General features: G+C 39.4%; 1 protein-coding gene across 2 annotated transcripts; it reads left to right on the top strand.

Annotated features, from left to right (window-relative positions):
- Positions 1-3,182: 3,182 nt before the first annotated feature.
- On the top strand, positions 3,183-14,428 carry klhl22 (kelch-like family member 22). 2 transcript variants are annotated; one of them, XM_053624443.1, is made up of 9 exons: positions 3,183-4,237; positions 5,534-5,590; positions 7,173-7,442; positions 7,637-7,802; positions 7,994-8,305; positions 9,069-9,478; positions 9,747-9,939; positions 10,101-10,334; positions 11,369-14,428. In XM_053624443.1, the coding sequence occupies exons 3-9, from the start codon at positions 7,228-7,230 to the stop codon at positions 11,711-11,713; spliced, it is 1,875 nt and encodes a 624-aa protein (XP_053480418.1). In that variant the 5' UTR covers positions 3,183-4,237; positions 5,534-5,590; positions 7,173-7,227; the 3' UTR covers positions 11,714-14,428. The 2 variants fall into 2 exon arrangements, with proteins under 2 accessions (XP_053480418.1, XP_053480417.1); XM_053624442.1 differs by lacking the exon at positions 5,534-5,590.
- Positions 14,429-16,055: the final 1,627 nt, after the last annotated feature.

Here is a 16,055-nt window from a genome sequence, read left to right as displayed (position 1 = left end):
TAGGTTGTTTCAGATAGTCTGTACTCCAACAATGTACAAGCGTATTCAATCTTACTGCCCTGTTCACTGTCATGGTCCACATGAAGCACACTATTCTTTTGTAAATATTAATCTTACAGACATGATTATATCAATAACAGCCCATTCTCAGGGACTAAAAGTAAAGCATAACCATTTTCTGTATGGAGACATGTGTTTAACATAAAAGAGAAGCTGGTGAGGGAACGACTCTTTACAGCTGCTTTACCTAAGTGATAACTGGAACTAACGAGTTTAACAGACATTCCACAACATGAAATGCAACCGTATAAACAATATAAAAAGCATGATGTGATAATTAATAAATAAAAATGGTAACTATTGGCAAACTGCTGTGGTATAAGTGGAATAAAGCTTTGTGCTATTATTGGAAAATAATCAGCTTTGGCATTGTAACAGTGCTGTCATCTAAAACAGCTTCAACACAGTTGACTAGAAAGCTTCAATGCTTCATAAAGCTTCATCTCACGTAGAGTTAATTCAGAACTGTTTTCTCTTGAGTCGCATTTTGAGGCAAATTAGCTGCTCTTCTGCTGTGAAGATGTTCATGAGGAGACTTTAATGACAGACTTGAAACTATGGTTTGTGAACATACTGTACTCCAGACTTCAAACTCTGATGCCTCATCAAAGGAAAAGTCCATCCTGAAACACATGAAATATTTTTATGCTGAAATATATACAATGTGATTAGTGATCCACATTGTTAATTTACTGGTGCTGTATTTCTGTTACTCCTGTGAGAAGTTAGCGTTGGTGTGCCACACGGATGTTACCGGAGGACGTTGTTAGCACAGTTACAACGATGTTTAATAGGAGCAAATTTTAACAATCTCAAACATCAAGGACAACACGAAACAGATCCTTTGGATTTTGTGATTTTGCGATCACAGAAATGAACTCAAAATATTTGGAGGAGCTTGCAATTTTTCAAAATTACCACAGATTTGGGTCAAGATGCATCGTCGCAACGTGCATTCAGCCAAAGCCCTATTCGATTCACATGTATCGAACATGAGTACAGATAAAAAAGGTTTCATTTACCAACAAACATCACTGTGAAAGACTGTAAAACAATTTCGTGCAATTGCAATTTGCCAATTCAAGTCATTTTCAGAAAAAAAAAAAAAAAAACTTTGCAAATTGCATCGAATTTTTTTTTAAAGCACAGCAAAATCAAGCACTTTTGGCCGCAACAATCACAAAAAAAAAACTAAACGAAGTCTTGTATGGGCTGACAAAAGAGAAGCGTTTCTAACGCTCTGCTGCATCACTCTTTAAATAGTGAATACTTGAGGGCTAAATCCTACTGGCACCATTAGCAGCAAGTAGTCAAATGGCATTGTGGGTAATGTAGTGAAAATAGACCAGCATGCTGATGAAAGAAAAAAAAAGGCAATTTCATTACAAAATAAATCTTGGATGCCACTGTTAATTACAAAGATTAATATGAAAGTCATTCGGGGTCCATTTTTCCAGTTAAACAAATGGAAGAAGATATGAGTTTTCTGTGCAATCAGCTTGAAGCAATAAACACAGATTAAAAAAGATTGCTCGTTTTACATAGCCGGCAGCTAAAATAGAGCCATTTCAGGTTCAGCACAAACCTCTAGAGATGTGTTTTTTTTCTCCCTCAACCTGTTTTTGTAGCAAACACCACTTTCAATGTGGTCTTTATTGATTTCCGACTTGTCATAAGCTCGGGACATATGTCAGCTTTTATAACTGCTCTGAGTAGGCACTGGGCTGATAGGAGCACCATGGCCCATTAGTTATGGGGCAATAAAAGCCCACAGAGTGGCTGTGTACAACCAATAATCACATCAACTGCTTGGGATGGTTTTAAGAACAATCTAAATGCAAGAGACCAACTGAAAACTGGATGGTTTCTTTTATTGTAAAAGAAACAAACAAATCACTATCGTGCGCCCATGTGCTCTCTCTCTCTGCCAGGATTCAATAAATGCATTTATGAGGCCATTTATTTAGATGAGCTCCCCAAATGTTTTCTTATGCTACCAATGGATGTTTAATGACCGTTAAAATTTGTTTTAATGAAAGTGATTTTCTGTTAATGTGCTTTGAAAAGAATGAAGTAGCTAGTAGTTTTGAATAATGTTTACTGTCAGAGCATTTAAACATGAGAATATGAGGCGAACAGCAAAACAGTTTATCGAAACCAAAACCCTACGGCTCATTTAATATTAATTTTGTCTTTCTGTCTTTTTGTGCTGAAATGTGTTTTGAACTGGTTAGGCATCTATTAAGACGATCTGACCATCTGAACCCTGTCCCCTGTGATACCTCATTCTGTAAGGTATGTAATTAAGTGCCAATTTATATCGTTTATCCATCAGATTTACTGGCAAAATATTATATTATCATTATTTCATCATGCTGTATAGGTATAAGATGAGAAAGGTTTGGATCAGGAAAACAGACTTCCACGTTTTGTTGCTATATGTTGTAAATCAGTTTGTTCAAGGGGTTAAAAATGGAAAGAGTGACCTCTGCTGGACAAAGAGAAGAAATACGTTTCTCAATTTCACTCCCCCGACAACAAACAAACGGCAGACTAACAAACAAATGAACCAACAAATAGGCAGTCAAATGCACGAGCATGCAAGGAAACCAGCAAAATGTTTAACCATCTAAGAAGTCTAACTTGTCTTTCATTTTAATGACAATTAAATGTAATAAAATGGCTTTGGGAGATCTCCACGTCTTTATCTGTAAGGATCTGTGAATATGCATGATATTTCAATTTCAAATGCCCCCATGTTCTCCTGCTCTACTATATGCGATAAACAACCCTGAATGAATGAATGAATGAATGAATGCATGGATGAATTTTGATTGTGATCTTCAAAGTGCTTTCATCATCTGATATAACTGAACTATTTTTCTTTTTCTCCAAGCTACTAATGAGAACACACTGATGCCATTTTATTTATTAACTACATTTAAATTGTCCAGTGAAATTCATACAAATTCACAACTACCCAGTCACTTTTAGTGTAAAGACTGATGATTATTTGCAGCACACTTCCTGGAACTGGTTTGGGTTTATATTTGAACTTATAATCATTTACGTGTTTCTTTGATTACTTTTATTTATGTTTAACTTTTTGTTACATTTATATTTAAGTATAGGCAGCATGATGGCGCTGTGGGTAGCGTTCGGGAGTCCCCACTTTGATCCCAAGCTCAGGTTACTGTCTATGTGAAGTGTTGAATGTTCTCTCCTTGCCCATGGTTACCTCTGGGTTCTCTGGTTTCCTCCAACCTCACCAAAAATATATATTAGCAGCTTAATTGGTTACTCTAAACTGCCTCTAAGTGTGAATGAGTGTGTGAATGTGGGTGTGGTGCATGGTGATGGACTGATGTCCCTTCCAGAGTATATTAAACCTTCACACCCAGTGTTCCAGATCCAGACCAGATTAAAGCATTGAAGATTAATGTATGAATGAATGATTAATCCAATGAATAAATAAATAAATACATAAACTTTATTTACAATCAGTATAAGTATTATTATAAAATATAATTATACATATAATTATCATTCTAAAAATATTATGTGTGGAACATCCTTGTTTCATTGAGTATGAATTTTATATAATACTCTTTTTTTTTAAGTATAAGTCTTTATTCAAGCTTCTGTTGAGTAGCCTTTATGTCTTTCTGTAAGTCTTTCTGTCTTTCTTTCCTTTGGTCTGCGTCTGCCTCTCTTTCCTCCTTTCTTTCTATAAGTCTTTCTGTCTGTCTTTCTTTCCTTTGGTCTGCCTCTGCCTTTCTTTCTTTCTTTCTATAAGTCTTTCTGTCTTTCTTTCTTCCTGTCTGCTTTCCTTTGGTCTGCCTCTGTTTTTCTTTCTTTATTTATTTCTTTCGACAAGTCTTTCTGTCTGTCTTTCTTTCCTTTGGTCTGCCTCTGCCTTTCTTTCTTTCGTTTCACTCTTCAGACCTTCTGACTAATCAACTCTGACTAAAGCATGCTGTTTTCAGAAGGGGCGTGGTTTGATGTTTTATTTTCCGTCACACCGGAAGTGAGGTTTATTTTTGTACGTGACGTCACGCGGAAGCCTGAAAATAAAAGTTAGCTTAGCAGCAGAAGCACTGACGGCTACATGCGATAAACAGGAAGTTAATGTACTAACCTAGCAGCGTTGTTTTGAAATGCTGAGTTTCCTTAACAGGTACGGTTGCATTTTTATGTAACTTTGGGGCATTTGTGCATTCAGTGTGTACGAGTATAAGAGATAACTTTGACTAAACTTGGCATAAAGGTTGTTTGGAACAGGGTGGCTGGTGTAAATGTGATAGAAGGGCTGGGAATTTTGTGGCTTTCAGAGATAAAAATACATCACTATAAGGTTTCATTTTCTGCATCCATGTCAGATTATTTGCTGTTAATAAATGTCTCAAGGATGACATGTGTAACAGCACCACCCATGGTCACAAGAAAAATACACAGTATGGTATGAAGAAGTGAGAAGTGGGGCTCGGGCTCGGGCTGATTTCTTTTTAGCCCAGACTGTAGATTCATGCAGCCAATCAGTGATCAGAGATCTGACTACATTTTGAGCTGATAATTTGCAATGTGTAATGAACGTGAATGAACTGGATTGTAGCAGGGGTGGAGCAAAGGTTTTGGGGATGGGGGCAAGAAATGTTCAGGGCCCCTTTATTAATAATATGAGGGGGGCAATGGTGGTTTGACGGTTAAGGCTCTAGGTTACTGATCTGAAGGTCGGGGGTTCAAGCCTCAGCACTGCCAAGCCGCCACTGTTGGGCCCTTGAGGGAGGCCTTTAACCCTCTCTGCTCCAGGGGCGCTGTATCATGGCTGACCCTGCGCTCTGACCCCAGCTTCCTGACATGCTGGGATATGTGAGGAAAAGAATTTCACCATGCTGTAATGTATATGCGATCAATAAAGACTCATTATCATCATTATTATTATTATTAATATCTTGTTGTATAATAATAAAAAATTGTGGTAGTAAATGCAATCTCAAACATGAACAGACACACATGTAGCTATTCAATATTCTGGATCGGCAAACCAAAACAATGTAGGCTAGGCTTGGGTATTGTGTTCCGTAATCTTTGAAATCACACACATAGTACACACAAACAGTCAGTATCATGGGTTTATTGTTTACAAAAACATTCCATTCCATTTAGGGTCAAAATAGTTCACACAAAAAAAATACAGTACAAACAAACAGATAACTTAAAAATCCATTGATGGCTCCAACCTGTAATGTTATCCGATCTAAACAAATCAGACAGTCTGATTAAGAAAAACGAGCAACTGAACGAACTCATTGAATACAGTCAAACAGGGGAAAGTCTTTCAAATGAGAACAACGCATTACTGAACCAGTTTATAGGCAACACAAATGCCATTTAGGCTATTTAAAGCTTCATCTTCCTTCCCTTTTCTTTGACAAATCTGACCGTGTCAATGTCAATTTCACTTTCTATGCAGAGCAGTGCTAAATTTGACAGCCGTGACTCACCCGTGCTTGACTGCAAGTAATTTCTGGTGAGTTTCACATAGCTAAAGGTCGTCTCTTATTGTTATTGTTCTAAAAGGAAATTAAAATGTTCTAAAGGGAAATGATGTGTATGTAAACAAATTGCAACACATAATATAGTAGCCTGTGATGTAATGATTTTTTAAAAACCAATTTTGTAATAAAATGATCTGGAATTGAAATTTGATCTATGGTTTGTTACTAAAAATCTGAAAATTCAGGACACACTTGGCCGAAAATGAAACCGAGAATTAAAAAAAAAAAAACCCATTTTAATTGTATAATTGTATTGATATTCGACTTTTTAATTTATTTCATGAGTTTAATGAATCCGAGTTGAAAAACTACAAACCAATAAAATGATCACACTTTTATTAAAATGAACACACCAAATCTAAAACTATATTAAAATATATTCTTCTTCATTCAGTTCTGTAACAATCAAATTTAACAGCTATTTTTATCCAGTTGTCCAAATAATGTAAACTTCTAGAAAACTATTATGATCTGCAAAACAGCAGTCAATTGTTGAGCTAGCCCTCTGTTCTGTTTATGTAAACATATTAATTAAAGATTATTGTGCAAAACAGCAGCAATAGAAGTAAAACCAACCTAAAACTGTAAACAACAGATGTAGCCTTAAGTCAAGAACAATTCAAGAGAAATGCATTTAAAAAAAAAAAGAATTTTAATGTAATTGCTATACACATAGCAAATTGGACTGCTTTCTATTTAAGCAAAAGGGGCAGGTTTGTCTTCAAGAACAAAAGTTCCTCTTCTCATCAAGAACATGAGATGTTGCACTGAATAGTCTCTCGCTCTCTGTGCTGGTGCTCAGGGCAGATAAATACCTGCGTGCTATAGCTACACTTGTTGTGGCGTTGCTGTGTATCGGGGCGCTTTCCTGTACAATCTCGTCAAACGTGTCAGAAAGCGAGGGAGTTTGCGCCTCATAGCTTGTACACACCCGTTTCTCTGGTACACTTTGCTCTGTGCTGCGCATTCTTTAGCAGATGCATTCATCATCACCTCCATCTCTGCCTGTATCATTTCCCATGCATGCTGCTTTTTCTCTGCGGTGAAGTAATGTTCTTTAAACCACGCATCTAGTAATGTTGCAATGCAGCCATAACCGTCGGTTAGATTGAGAGTGAAATCTGAGCGGTGAGAACTGGGGGTCGGGGCGGGGCAGGGCGGCATATATTTTCGCTCATATTTTCAGCCTTTTTTCTCTTTAGGCCAAAAATTTTCGCTGGTCAAAATTTCAGTGCATCCCTATTGTTTACTCATCCATTTCCCTACAAAATGCCTGAACACACCAATTACACAGGACTCTACATTTGGGGTTACAACATTTCTGTTTTGAATGTTTGTTATTCAGAGGAAATGTGACATAAAACCAGTAGAGCATTACGAACATGAAATAATAATAATAATAATAATAATGCAGCTGCTTATCTGAAAGTGTGTGTGTGTGTAATAATATTTGTAATGCTCCCCAGCTCATCAAACCATGACACTTCACACTGCTCTTTGTGTAGCTTTTATCATCTTCCTCTCTTCAATAACATATAATCTTGCATACCACAGGAAGGCTCAGGCTATGTGATCAGCAGCACGAGATTTTGAGTCTGGTGGTGCAGAGATGACTGACGAGATAGACTCCGCCCCGGCTGGGTCAGGACCGGTTGGGAGGTGTGTCAAGCAAAAGTACCGCAGCAGCAAACACTCACAAGGGCTGATGGATGGACTCCTGGCTCTGCGTGAAGGAGGAATACTGTTTGACGTGGTGCTGCTGGTGGAGGGGAAGCCTGTTGAAGCTCACCGCATCCTCCTTGCTGCTTCCTGTGACTACTTTAGGTCAGCGGGTTATTAGCTGGCGGATTAGTTGTTTTGGTTTACACCTGTTCTCGCCTACCTATAGAACTGCGGCCAGGGGGGAAACACACCAGGGTTTCATTCAAATGGACGAAACACTGCATATAAAATTGGATATAACATTTTGGATCCTGAAGTTGCACTGCATTTGTATATTATTTTTCCTCCTCTTCCAGAGGCATGTTTGCTGGGGGTTTGCGGGAGATGCAGCAGACTGAGGTCACCATTCATGGAGTCACGCACACAGCCATGACCAAACTGCTAGACTTCATCTACACGTCGGAGCTGGAGCTGGAGCTGGATACGGTGCAGGAGGTGTTGTGTGCTGCCACACTCCTGCAGGTAAAGCCTTCAGCGCACTGGTCTGTCTCTGCACCTACTCCTAAAGAAGAGCGTAAACCCTACGCAGGAAAAAAAAATCAAATCAGCTAGAAATGTTGAGTTCCTAAAGGAATTTATTCCACCCAGAATAAGAGTTTTACAGTACTGAATGATAAAAAAATCGTTTCTTTCTTTCACTTCCTTTCCTTCAGGTCCAGGATGTGATTGGCTTCTGCTGTGAGTTCCTCTTCTCCTGGCTGGACAACGATAACGTCCTGGAGGTGGAGAAGCTGGCCGACGCCTACGGGCTGGAGCAGCTCGGTGAGAAGGTGTGCTCATACCTCTTGAAGAACATCCAGACCTTCTCACGCACGCCTGTATATCGCCAGCTGCCGGCTGAGAAGGTGCTGCAAGTGCTGTTGAGCGATGAGCTGGAGGTGAGCTCTGAGAGCGAGGTGTTCGAGGCAGCACTGCACTATTACTACAGCCCTGAGCAGGTGGAGAAGGAACAAGTGTGCCTGCAGGTGAGACACGCTGCTCCATGCACACTAAGAACGAACAGAATGCATTAGATATTAAGAACCAAGGCCCTGTTCATTCTATGTTCCTTAACAAATATAATATTTTGTCCAAATTTGGTTATTTGACAACTGGACTAAAACAAGCAGACGAGAGAACTGCATGCTCCAGTGTAAACTGCAAAGAGACTTGAAGTAAACATCAACAAGTCAGTGATTGGCTAGTGGGAATGGTACGGTACTATTTTGCTTGCCAAATTGCCATCAATGGCAGTGTCAGTATGTCTCCCATCCCCATGATAACATTTTAATTAAAAGGTCTATACCTCGAGATGAAGGAACTGTGCATTTTAACTGGCGTGTTAATTAACTCATTTAATTATTACAAAGTAAATATAAAGAAAATGATGTAGTGTTGTCATGTGGTATGTTTATTTTTTAACTGAGTAGCGTGAGTCCTAGCGTGAGTCCTAGCCACTGCTGTGGTTGCAAGATGGTCAAGGTTTGTATTATACCATAATGTTGTAGGCAGATTAGTCCAGTTTTGTACAGAGTTTCACAGTTGTACTCCTAAGGCATTGTGATGGTAGAGAAACAACATAGTGATGAAGAAAAACAACAAGGAAAACACAAAACCTCTTGTATATGTCTGTGGTTGTGCAGCCTGAGCTGTGCTGTTATTACATGATAGTTAATTTATATTTTAGAAGTGTTGTATAGGCAACATGAAAGACAAATAAAACTTTTTTTATTTTTTATTTGTGTTTAGGAGCCCATGCACTTGATGGAAGCTGTGCGTTTCTGTCTCATGGAGCAAGCCGCCCTGCAGCGCCTCTATACCCGCCTGGAGCCATGCGAGCTGCGTAACATCGTCTCCTTTGCCCTGCGCTACCACAACAACACACTTTGGCAGCCAGTCATGCAGAGCCCGATGAGCCAGTTACGCTCCAACTGCCACTGCATTCTGGGGTTCGGAGGCATGTTCTCGTCCGGCGTGCTGGCCGACAATGACAAACGCTTCCAGGTGTTCCACCCGTCCTGGGGGGAGTGGCGCAACCTCAGGGCGGACGGCGCACCCCGCATGTCCAACATGGGCATCGCTCTGCTGAATAACTTTGTTTTCTTGGTGGGCGGAGACAACAACACAAGCGGGTTCAGAGCTGAGTCACGGTGCTGGAGGTGAGCAAGTAACAACAGCAGTTTAGAACAATTTATGCATTCATAAAAGTTTATAATGAAATCATTATGACCTCTTCTTGACAAGGCTTAAGGTCAAGGTTCAGCCAGACTACTCTAATATGTCAGTGTTATTGCAGTAATGTAAAAGCAGGGTGTGTGTTCGGACGAGTCTATAAAACACGTTCATAATGGCACATTGTGGCTGAATAGTCTTCACTGTCTGCTGTTTAAGTGTTTGTGACATCCTGAGGGTGGCTTACTTTACCAGATATGATCCTCGACACAACACCTGGTGTGATATTGCACCTCTTCAGCACCAGCATGCTGATCACTGTGTGTGTGTCGTGGACGGCTACATCTACGCCATCGGAGGTCGTGACTACAGCATCGAGCTGGACTGTGTGGAGCGCTACAATCCCCAAACGAACACCTGGGACTATGTGACTCCACTCAAACATGAGGTAACCATGAATTTGTTGCAACTACACGTGTGTGACGCCTGCTATCTGTGTATCATGCCACTGCAGGCACGTCTTTGTAAACTCGTGTGACCTAATGAAAGATTTACTTTAATACTCAATGATGTAGTTTACGGATTGTGGATGTCACTCGTTTCCTCTAGGTGTACGCCCATGCTGGAGCAGTGATTGATGGGAAGATCTACGTCACGTGTGGCCGGCGAGGGATGGACTACTTGAAGGAGACCTACTGCTACGACCCTCGTGCCAACGCGTGGAGTGCGTGCGCTGAGGGCCCTGTGGAGCGAGCTTGGCACGGGATGGCGGTGTACGGAGGGCGTGCTTACGTCATCGGTGGAAGCAATGACGGCTGCGGCTACAGACGGGACGTTCTGAAGGCTAGTATACATTAACAGGCACATTACAGGTGCATCTCAAAAAAATTTAATATGGTGGAAAAGTTCATTTTTTTCCGTAATTTAATGAATGTATTCTAGATTCATTACACATAAAGTGAAATATTTCAAGCCTTTTTGTTGTTTTAATCTTGATGATTACGGCTCATGGAAATCAAAAATCCAGTATCTCAAAATATAAGAGTAAAGAATTTATAATACAGAAATGTCGACCTTCTGAAACGTATGTTAATTTATGCACTCAATACTCAGTCGAGGCTTTAATCCTTTTGCATGGATTTCCGCATCAATGCGGCGTGGCATGGAGGCAATCAGCCTGTGGCACTGCTGAGGTGTTCTGGAAGCCCAGGTTGCTTTGATAGCGGCCTTCAGCTCGTCTTTGTTGTTGGGTCTGGTGTCTCTCATACAACATCTCTCACTCTCCCACACGGTTTAGTGCTCAGCATTGCTTTGGGAACGGTACGGTGAAATGGCGTGAGTGCTGGGTTAACGGAAGCTAGCCTAGTGTTGTCCCATCATAAACAGAGCCCCATCGGTGATGACAGACACAAATGTGCTCACATCCACGCCAAAGAAAACACGTCGGTTTTGCATTTACGTCGTCTGACAAAATAAAATAAAACCATACTTATTCAGTCCAGTAAGACTTGAACTGTACGTTCTCATTGTTGGCCGGTCATATATTTTTTTTTCTGTATTTTTTTTTTCCCTGACTTTCGGACTTACATGTGCGGTTATGACTTTCAATGTAATAACAATGAATGAAGAAAATCAGGATCTGAGAGCGAGCAATTAAATTCTGTGGCAATAAAAGTGGTTAAACTATAATAAGACATAAGAAATTCCAGATGTTCAAAATCTTTCTACTGACATCGGAAAGTACGCTTGATAAAATCGATTCGATCAAATCTAGTCACAATATGGCAGAAAGCTGAAATATGGAAATGAGCCCCCTAACAAAAGACATTTTATTGTGCTCTCTGAACAAGATGGTAATACTTTTCACATTCCTGCAGGTGGCTTGCTATAACCCGGCTGAAGATTCCTGGTCTGTGGTGTGTCCTCTCCCGGAAGGGCATGGCGAGCCAGGCGTGGCCGTGTTAGACGGGCGGATCTACGTGCTGGGTGGGAGGTCACATGACAAAGGCAGCCGCATGAAGTATGTGCACATATACGATCCTGAGCATGACCGCTGGGAGACTGGCGTTGCTCTAGATAGCCGAGTGTCGGGCCTGTCTGCCTGCATGGCCTTGATGCCTAGAAACGCACTCCCGCAGGCTCGCACCAATGCAGACCGAGCCAAAGCATCATGGGAGGAAGTGTACTGGGATGATTCGGACCACTCGAGCGAGGACGGTTGAGGCTGGTTTTTAGAATCTCACTGTCTCAGTACTTGTTGTTGGGATGTCGCCTCGTTTTCTAAAGCCATGCTGTGAGTATGTACTGGTGTGTACTTTAGGGGTGGGTAATGCGGTAAATATGATCTCATATCACAGTACTTATAGGCACAATCAGGTCGCACGATATTTAGGTTTTGCTAGCAAAGTTTCAGCCAAAAAGTCATTTATAAACCTGCTCTAATCAGCAGTTTCTATAGCATTATATTCAACACTGATTTATTTCACACAAACAAAATGTACTAATCAATACAACGATCAGATTTTCTCCAGCAACAATGTCTCACTGTACCAAAACTAAATAGTCCTGTTAAATTCCCCATTCTCATTGGTCTGTAGGTGTTGATTAACTTTCCATAACAGCAGCTCTGACAGTAATTCCTGTTGTACTTCAGAACGCTGGTTTACGTGAATGCACTTGTTCTAGGACTTTATCATTTCTATACTAACAGCTTACACAGGGACTTGTATAGTTTTATGTTTATTGAGTGTATTGGGGTTTTTTTTTGTTTTTTTTTGTTTTTTTTTTAGATGTTTGTTTAGCTTTTATTTGGGAAGGAGTCTCCAGTGTCAGTGAAAAGTCTTCAGGACGGTTTCTCGGTAACATGACTCTGGAGTGTTTTTTTTTTTTTTTTTTTTGGTTTGTTTTTGTTTTTATTATTAACTTCAAGAAAGAGAGAGAAAAGTGGAGGTTCCTTATTGAAACACAAGCAAAATGATCACAATTTGGCTTTATTCATTCATTCATTCGTTCTAGAGCAATAAGCAGAGCCATCGTCTATGAGGTAAGGATTTCGAGTCTGCATTTTCATTGTTTTGTTTTTCTGATCTACATGCAGGTAAATAGCACGACATGTTTTATTTCCTGATTTTCTTAAGTCGATGACGCGTAATTATGTATCGTTGTGATTTTTCTGTTGTGTCCAAAACTTCACCAGCAGTAACTTTGTGAGAGTGTTTTTAATGCAGTTTTGATGAAACTGCTGTACATACAGTTTTTTGTTGTTGTTGTTGTTGTTGTACTGACCGTGCCTTTCGCCTTCCTTCTTCACTGAATTTGTTGAAGTTTTGAATAGAGTTTTTAAGTCTGAGGGTTGCACAGAGAAATTATGAAATAATAGAAATAGAAATAATAAAATGTAGATACTACGTAGTGTTAAGGTTTTTAATTGAGCTCTTAACATTTTTGCCTTTTCAAAAGAATTGCAGCAAGTGGCTTGTCTATGAGAGAATCCGGATAAAGGGTTGAAAGTTTGCATTGTTTCATGTGGCTCATGAGAACGAAAAAGGAACTAACTATGCATGTACATAAAGGTTATAGTCTATGGGTGTAGACAGAGAGACTGTAAAAAGTGTAGCTTTTCTGGTTGTAAATAAAATAAAATAAAACAAACTGTTCAGCACTGAAAATGTCATGAAGGATTCGAATTCCAAACCAAGCAGAGATTTTTGGCAGTTCTTGTTAAGGAATTCTATGATGATCTATTTCAATTGTAATTAAATTGCAATGAAAAGCCCTTATTGATCAAATGCTAAAAGTACTTATGACATTACCAACATGTTAACAATGTATCCCAAAAGCATACAGTCATAGTAATAATAGGGATTTGAAATCTGCAGTTATATTGCATGGAAAACTCTTTTCCATATACTTCTATTGTGTAGAAATGAGATGCAGTTAATCTAAGAATTTCCCCCATATTTAAAAATGTGTCTCATCCTGTTTACTGTGTGGGAGACTAAATACTTATATAAATATTTGAGTTGTAATTTCATATCTGAACAGTTGGAAAAATTCAATGTTCATTAAATGTGTCATTGCAAAATATTAAATTGTGTCATTGGTGCATTGTTTGGGGGGGGGACACGGTGGCTTAGTGGTTAGCACGTTTACCCCGCACCTCCAGGGTTGGGGGTTCAAATCCTGCCTCCACCTGGTGTGCACAGAGTTTGCATGTTCTCCCCGTGCTTCTTGGGTTTCCCCCTCAGTCCAAAGACGTACGTTGTAGGTTGATTGGCATTTCCAAATTGTCTGTAGTGTGTGTGTGTGTGTGTGTGTGTGTGTGTGTGTGTGTGTGTGTGTGTGTGTGTGAGATTGTGCCATGCGATGGGTTGGCACCCCATCCAGGGTGTCCCCCACCTTGTTCCCAAAGTTCTCCAGGCTCACCATGACCCTTTGTAGAACATGCATGGTGCATGGATGTATGGTTGTTCTCAATAGCCCTTTCTACTGCCACCTTAAAGAGGCAGCTAAACTGTATTTAAAAAATTACAAAAAAAAAGACGGTCAAAGTCTCAAGAACAGAGACCGCCGCAGGACCGCCATAACAGCCATTTTACATTTATTACATTTGTGGCATTTATCCAGCGCGACTTACATTTATCTCATTTATACAACTGAGCAGTTGAGGGTTAAGGGCCTTGCCTAAGGGCCCAACAGTGGTAACTTAGCAGTGCTGGAGCTTGAACTCCTGGTCAGTAACCCAGAGCCTTTAACCACTAAGCCAAACTCAGTCACATAATCTGTTTACCTCATTGAAGCTTTTATAAAAAATTTTTTAAAAAAGACACTTTAGTTACAGTGCACTTTATTTTTTTATTTTTTGCACTCTTTCAGACCTCTCTATTTATTGGTGTTTAAATAAAAGGTTTTGTTTTGTTTTGTATGCAAGTGAAATTGACAAAATTGTTATAAATAAAACGGTTTGTTCAGTTCAATGTTATCATTGTGTCAAAAACAGAAGTAAAACAATAAAAAAAGATCGTTTCTGAATATCGGTTATTGGTCATATAAACATGCAAATAATCGTATCGTACCGGTTATAAAAAATCAACATCAACAGTGGCAGATTCTCCAACAATATTGTTTGCCTAGGAACAGTATACGTCTAGCATGTAGTTTATAAATTATAGACATAGAGACGGTAGAAAAGGAGAACAGGTCAATTAAATGTAAAGCAGATAGGAGAAAGCTGGCACATTTGTCACTTAACATTTTTTAAACTTAAATTACTCAACAGTTATTTCAATTACAGACTTAATACCTTCCGACATAACATCATGCACATGTTTACTTTTTTAAATCATGTGCAAGTTTCCCCATATCCTCATCAAGTGCTACACATTTTCACTGAAGCCAAAAGGAGCGCCATGTTACAACATGTACCCGTAAAGTGGCGTGGAAAAGATATTCAAAAGATCACTGCGTTTCCGTTAGGCACATTTTAAACATGTATTTTAATTGATTGATGATGCAGAACTGTTTTTCAGCATGTAAGGGAAAAAAACAGTGTTGTGATCTACTTGTATATTCATGTATGCGTGCGTTTAGAGAAAACAAGCGTGTTACAATTCTGCTGACTCTCCCTTACATCCCTGCCATGTGGACAGCTTATAAACAGCTTAAAAAGATCGGGTTGATGTCCATTCTAATTCATTAAGCTCGCTAATGCTCTAAAAATGACATAATGAATGAAATCAGAGATGGTAGCTCATATTTTCAGATGTATAGCTGAGTAGAAGAAAGAGAAAGAAAGAAAGAGAGAGTACCTGTTTGAGGAAGAATCACGTCTATATTGAAATTGAGCGCAGTTAATTAATTAATTAATTAATTAACTTATACATTCATCCACAAGAGTGTTTTGTGTGTATAGCCATGCTCAGTGACTAGTGAATTTTCAATAGGCCTCGTCTAATCTAATACAGATGGAAACTATGGAAGTCTCCCATACAGAATATGATCTCTCAGGATTGGAACTGGATCTCATGTGTAGTCAAATACAGAAGGAACCCAGAGCTTACGACTGACTTACGATGAGTGGTCCCTCAGGTAATTCAACAATAATGTCAAGTAAATTTACTGCTGTGAAGTTTTGTTAGTAGGGTTGCCAACTCCGTGTGACACATTTCCTGGAGCTCCTGGACTGTTACGAATAAATTACTAGAACTAATTTGTCTGACTCCAAGCAAATCAGTGGCAGTTACACCTATTACCTGCTTTAAGGATTAATTAGCCTGCACTGCAAAAAGGGCTGTCTTAGCAAGTGAAAATACCTTCAACACATTCACATTTATCTAGTATTTTCTATTATAAGATTACAATAAAGCAAATATTAGATTATTAAACCTTTGTAAACCTTCTAGAGATATTTATTCATTTTAATCCTTACTCTCTTTCATAATTTAATTTGTTTCTAGAAATAAATGCTAAAAATTAGCAGGGAAAACTCTACGCTGTGCAGGACAGGGGTTACATCAGGACCAGGGTTGGGAACCTCTGCATTAGTGTAATAGTGTACACTGCTAC

Source organism: Ictalurus furcatus, chromosome 5 (assembly GCF_023375685.1).
Source record: "Ictalurus furcatus strain D&B chromosome 5, Billie_1.0, whole genome shotgun sequence".
Lineage (NCBI taxonomy): Eukaryota > Metazoa > Chordata > Actinopteri > Siluriformes > Ictaluridae > Ictalurus > Ictalurus furcatus.
This window is presented reverse-complemented; position numbering and strand designations above follow the sequence as displayed.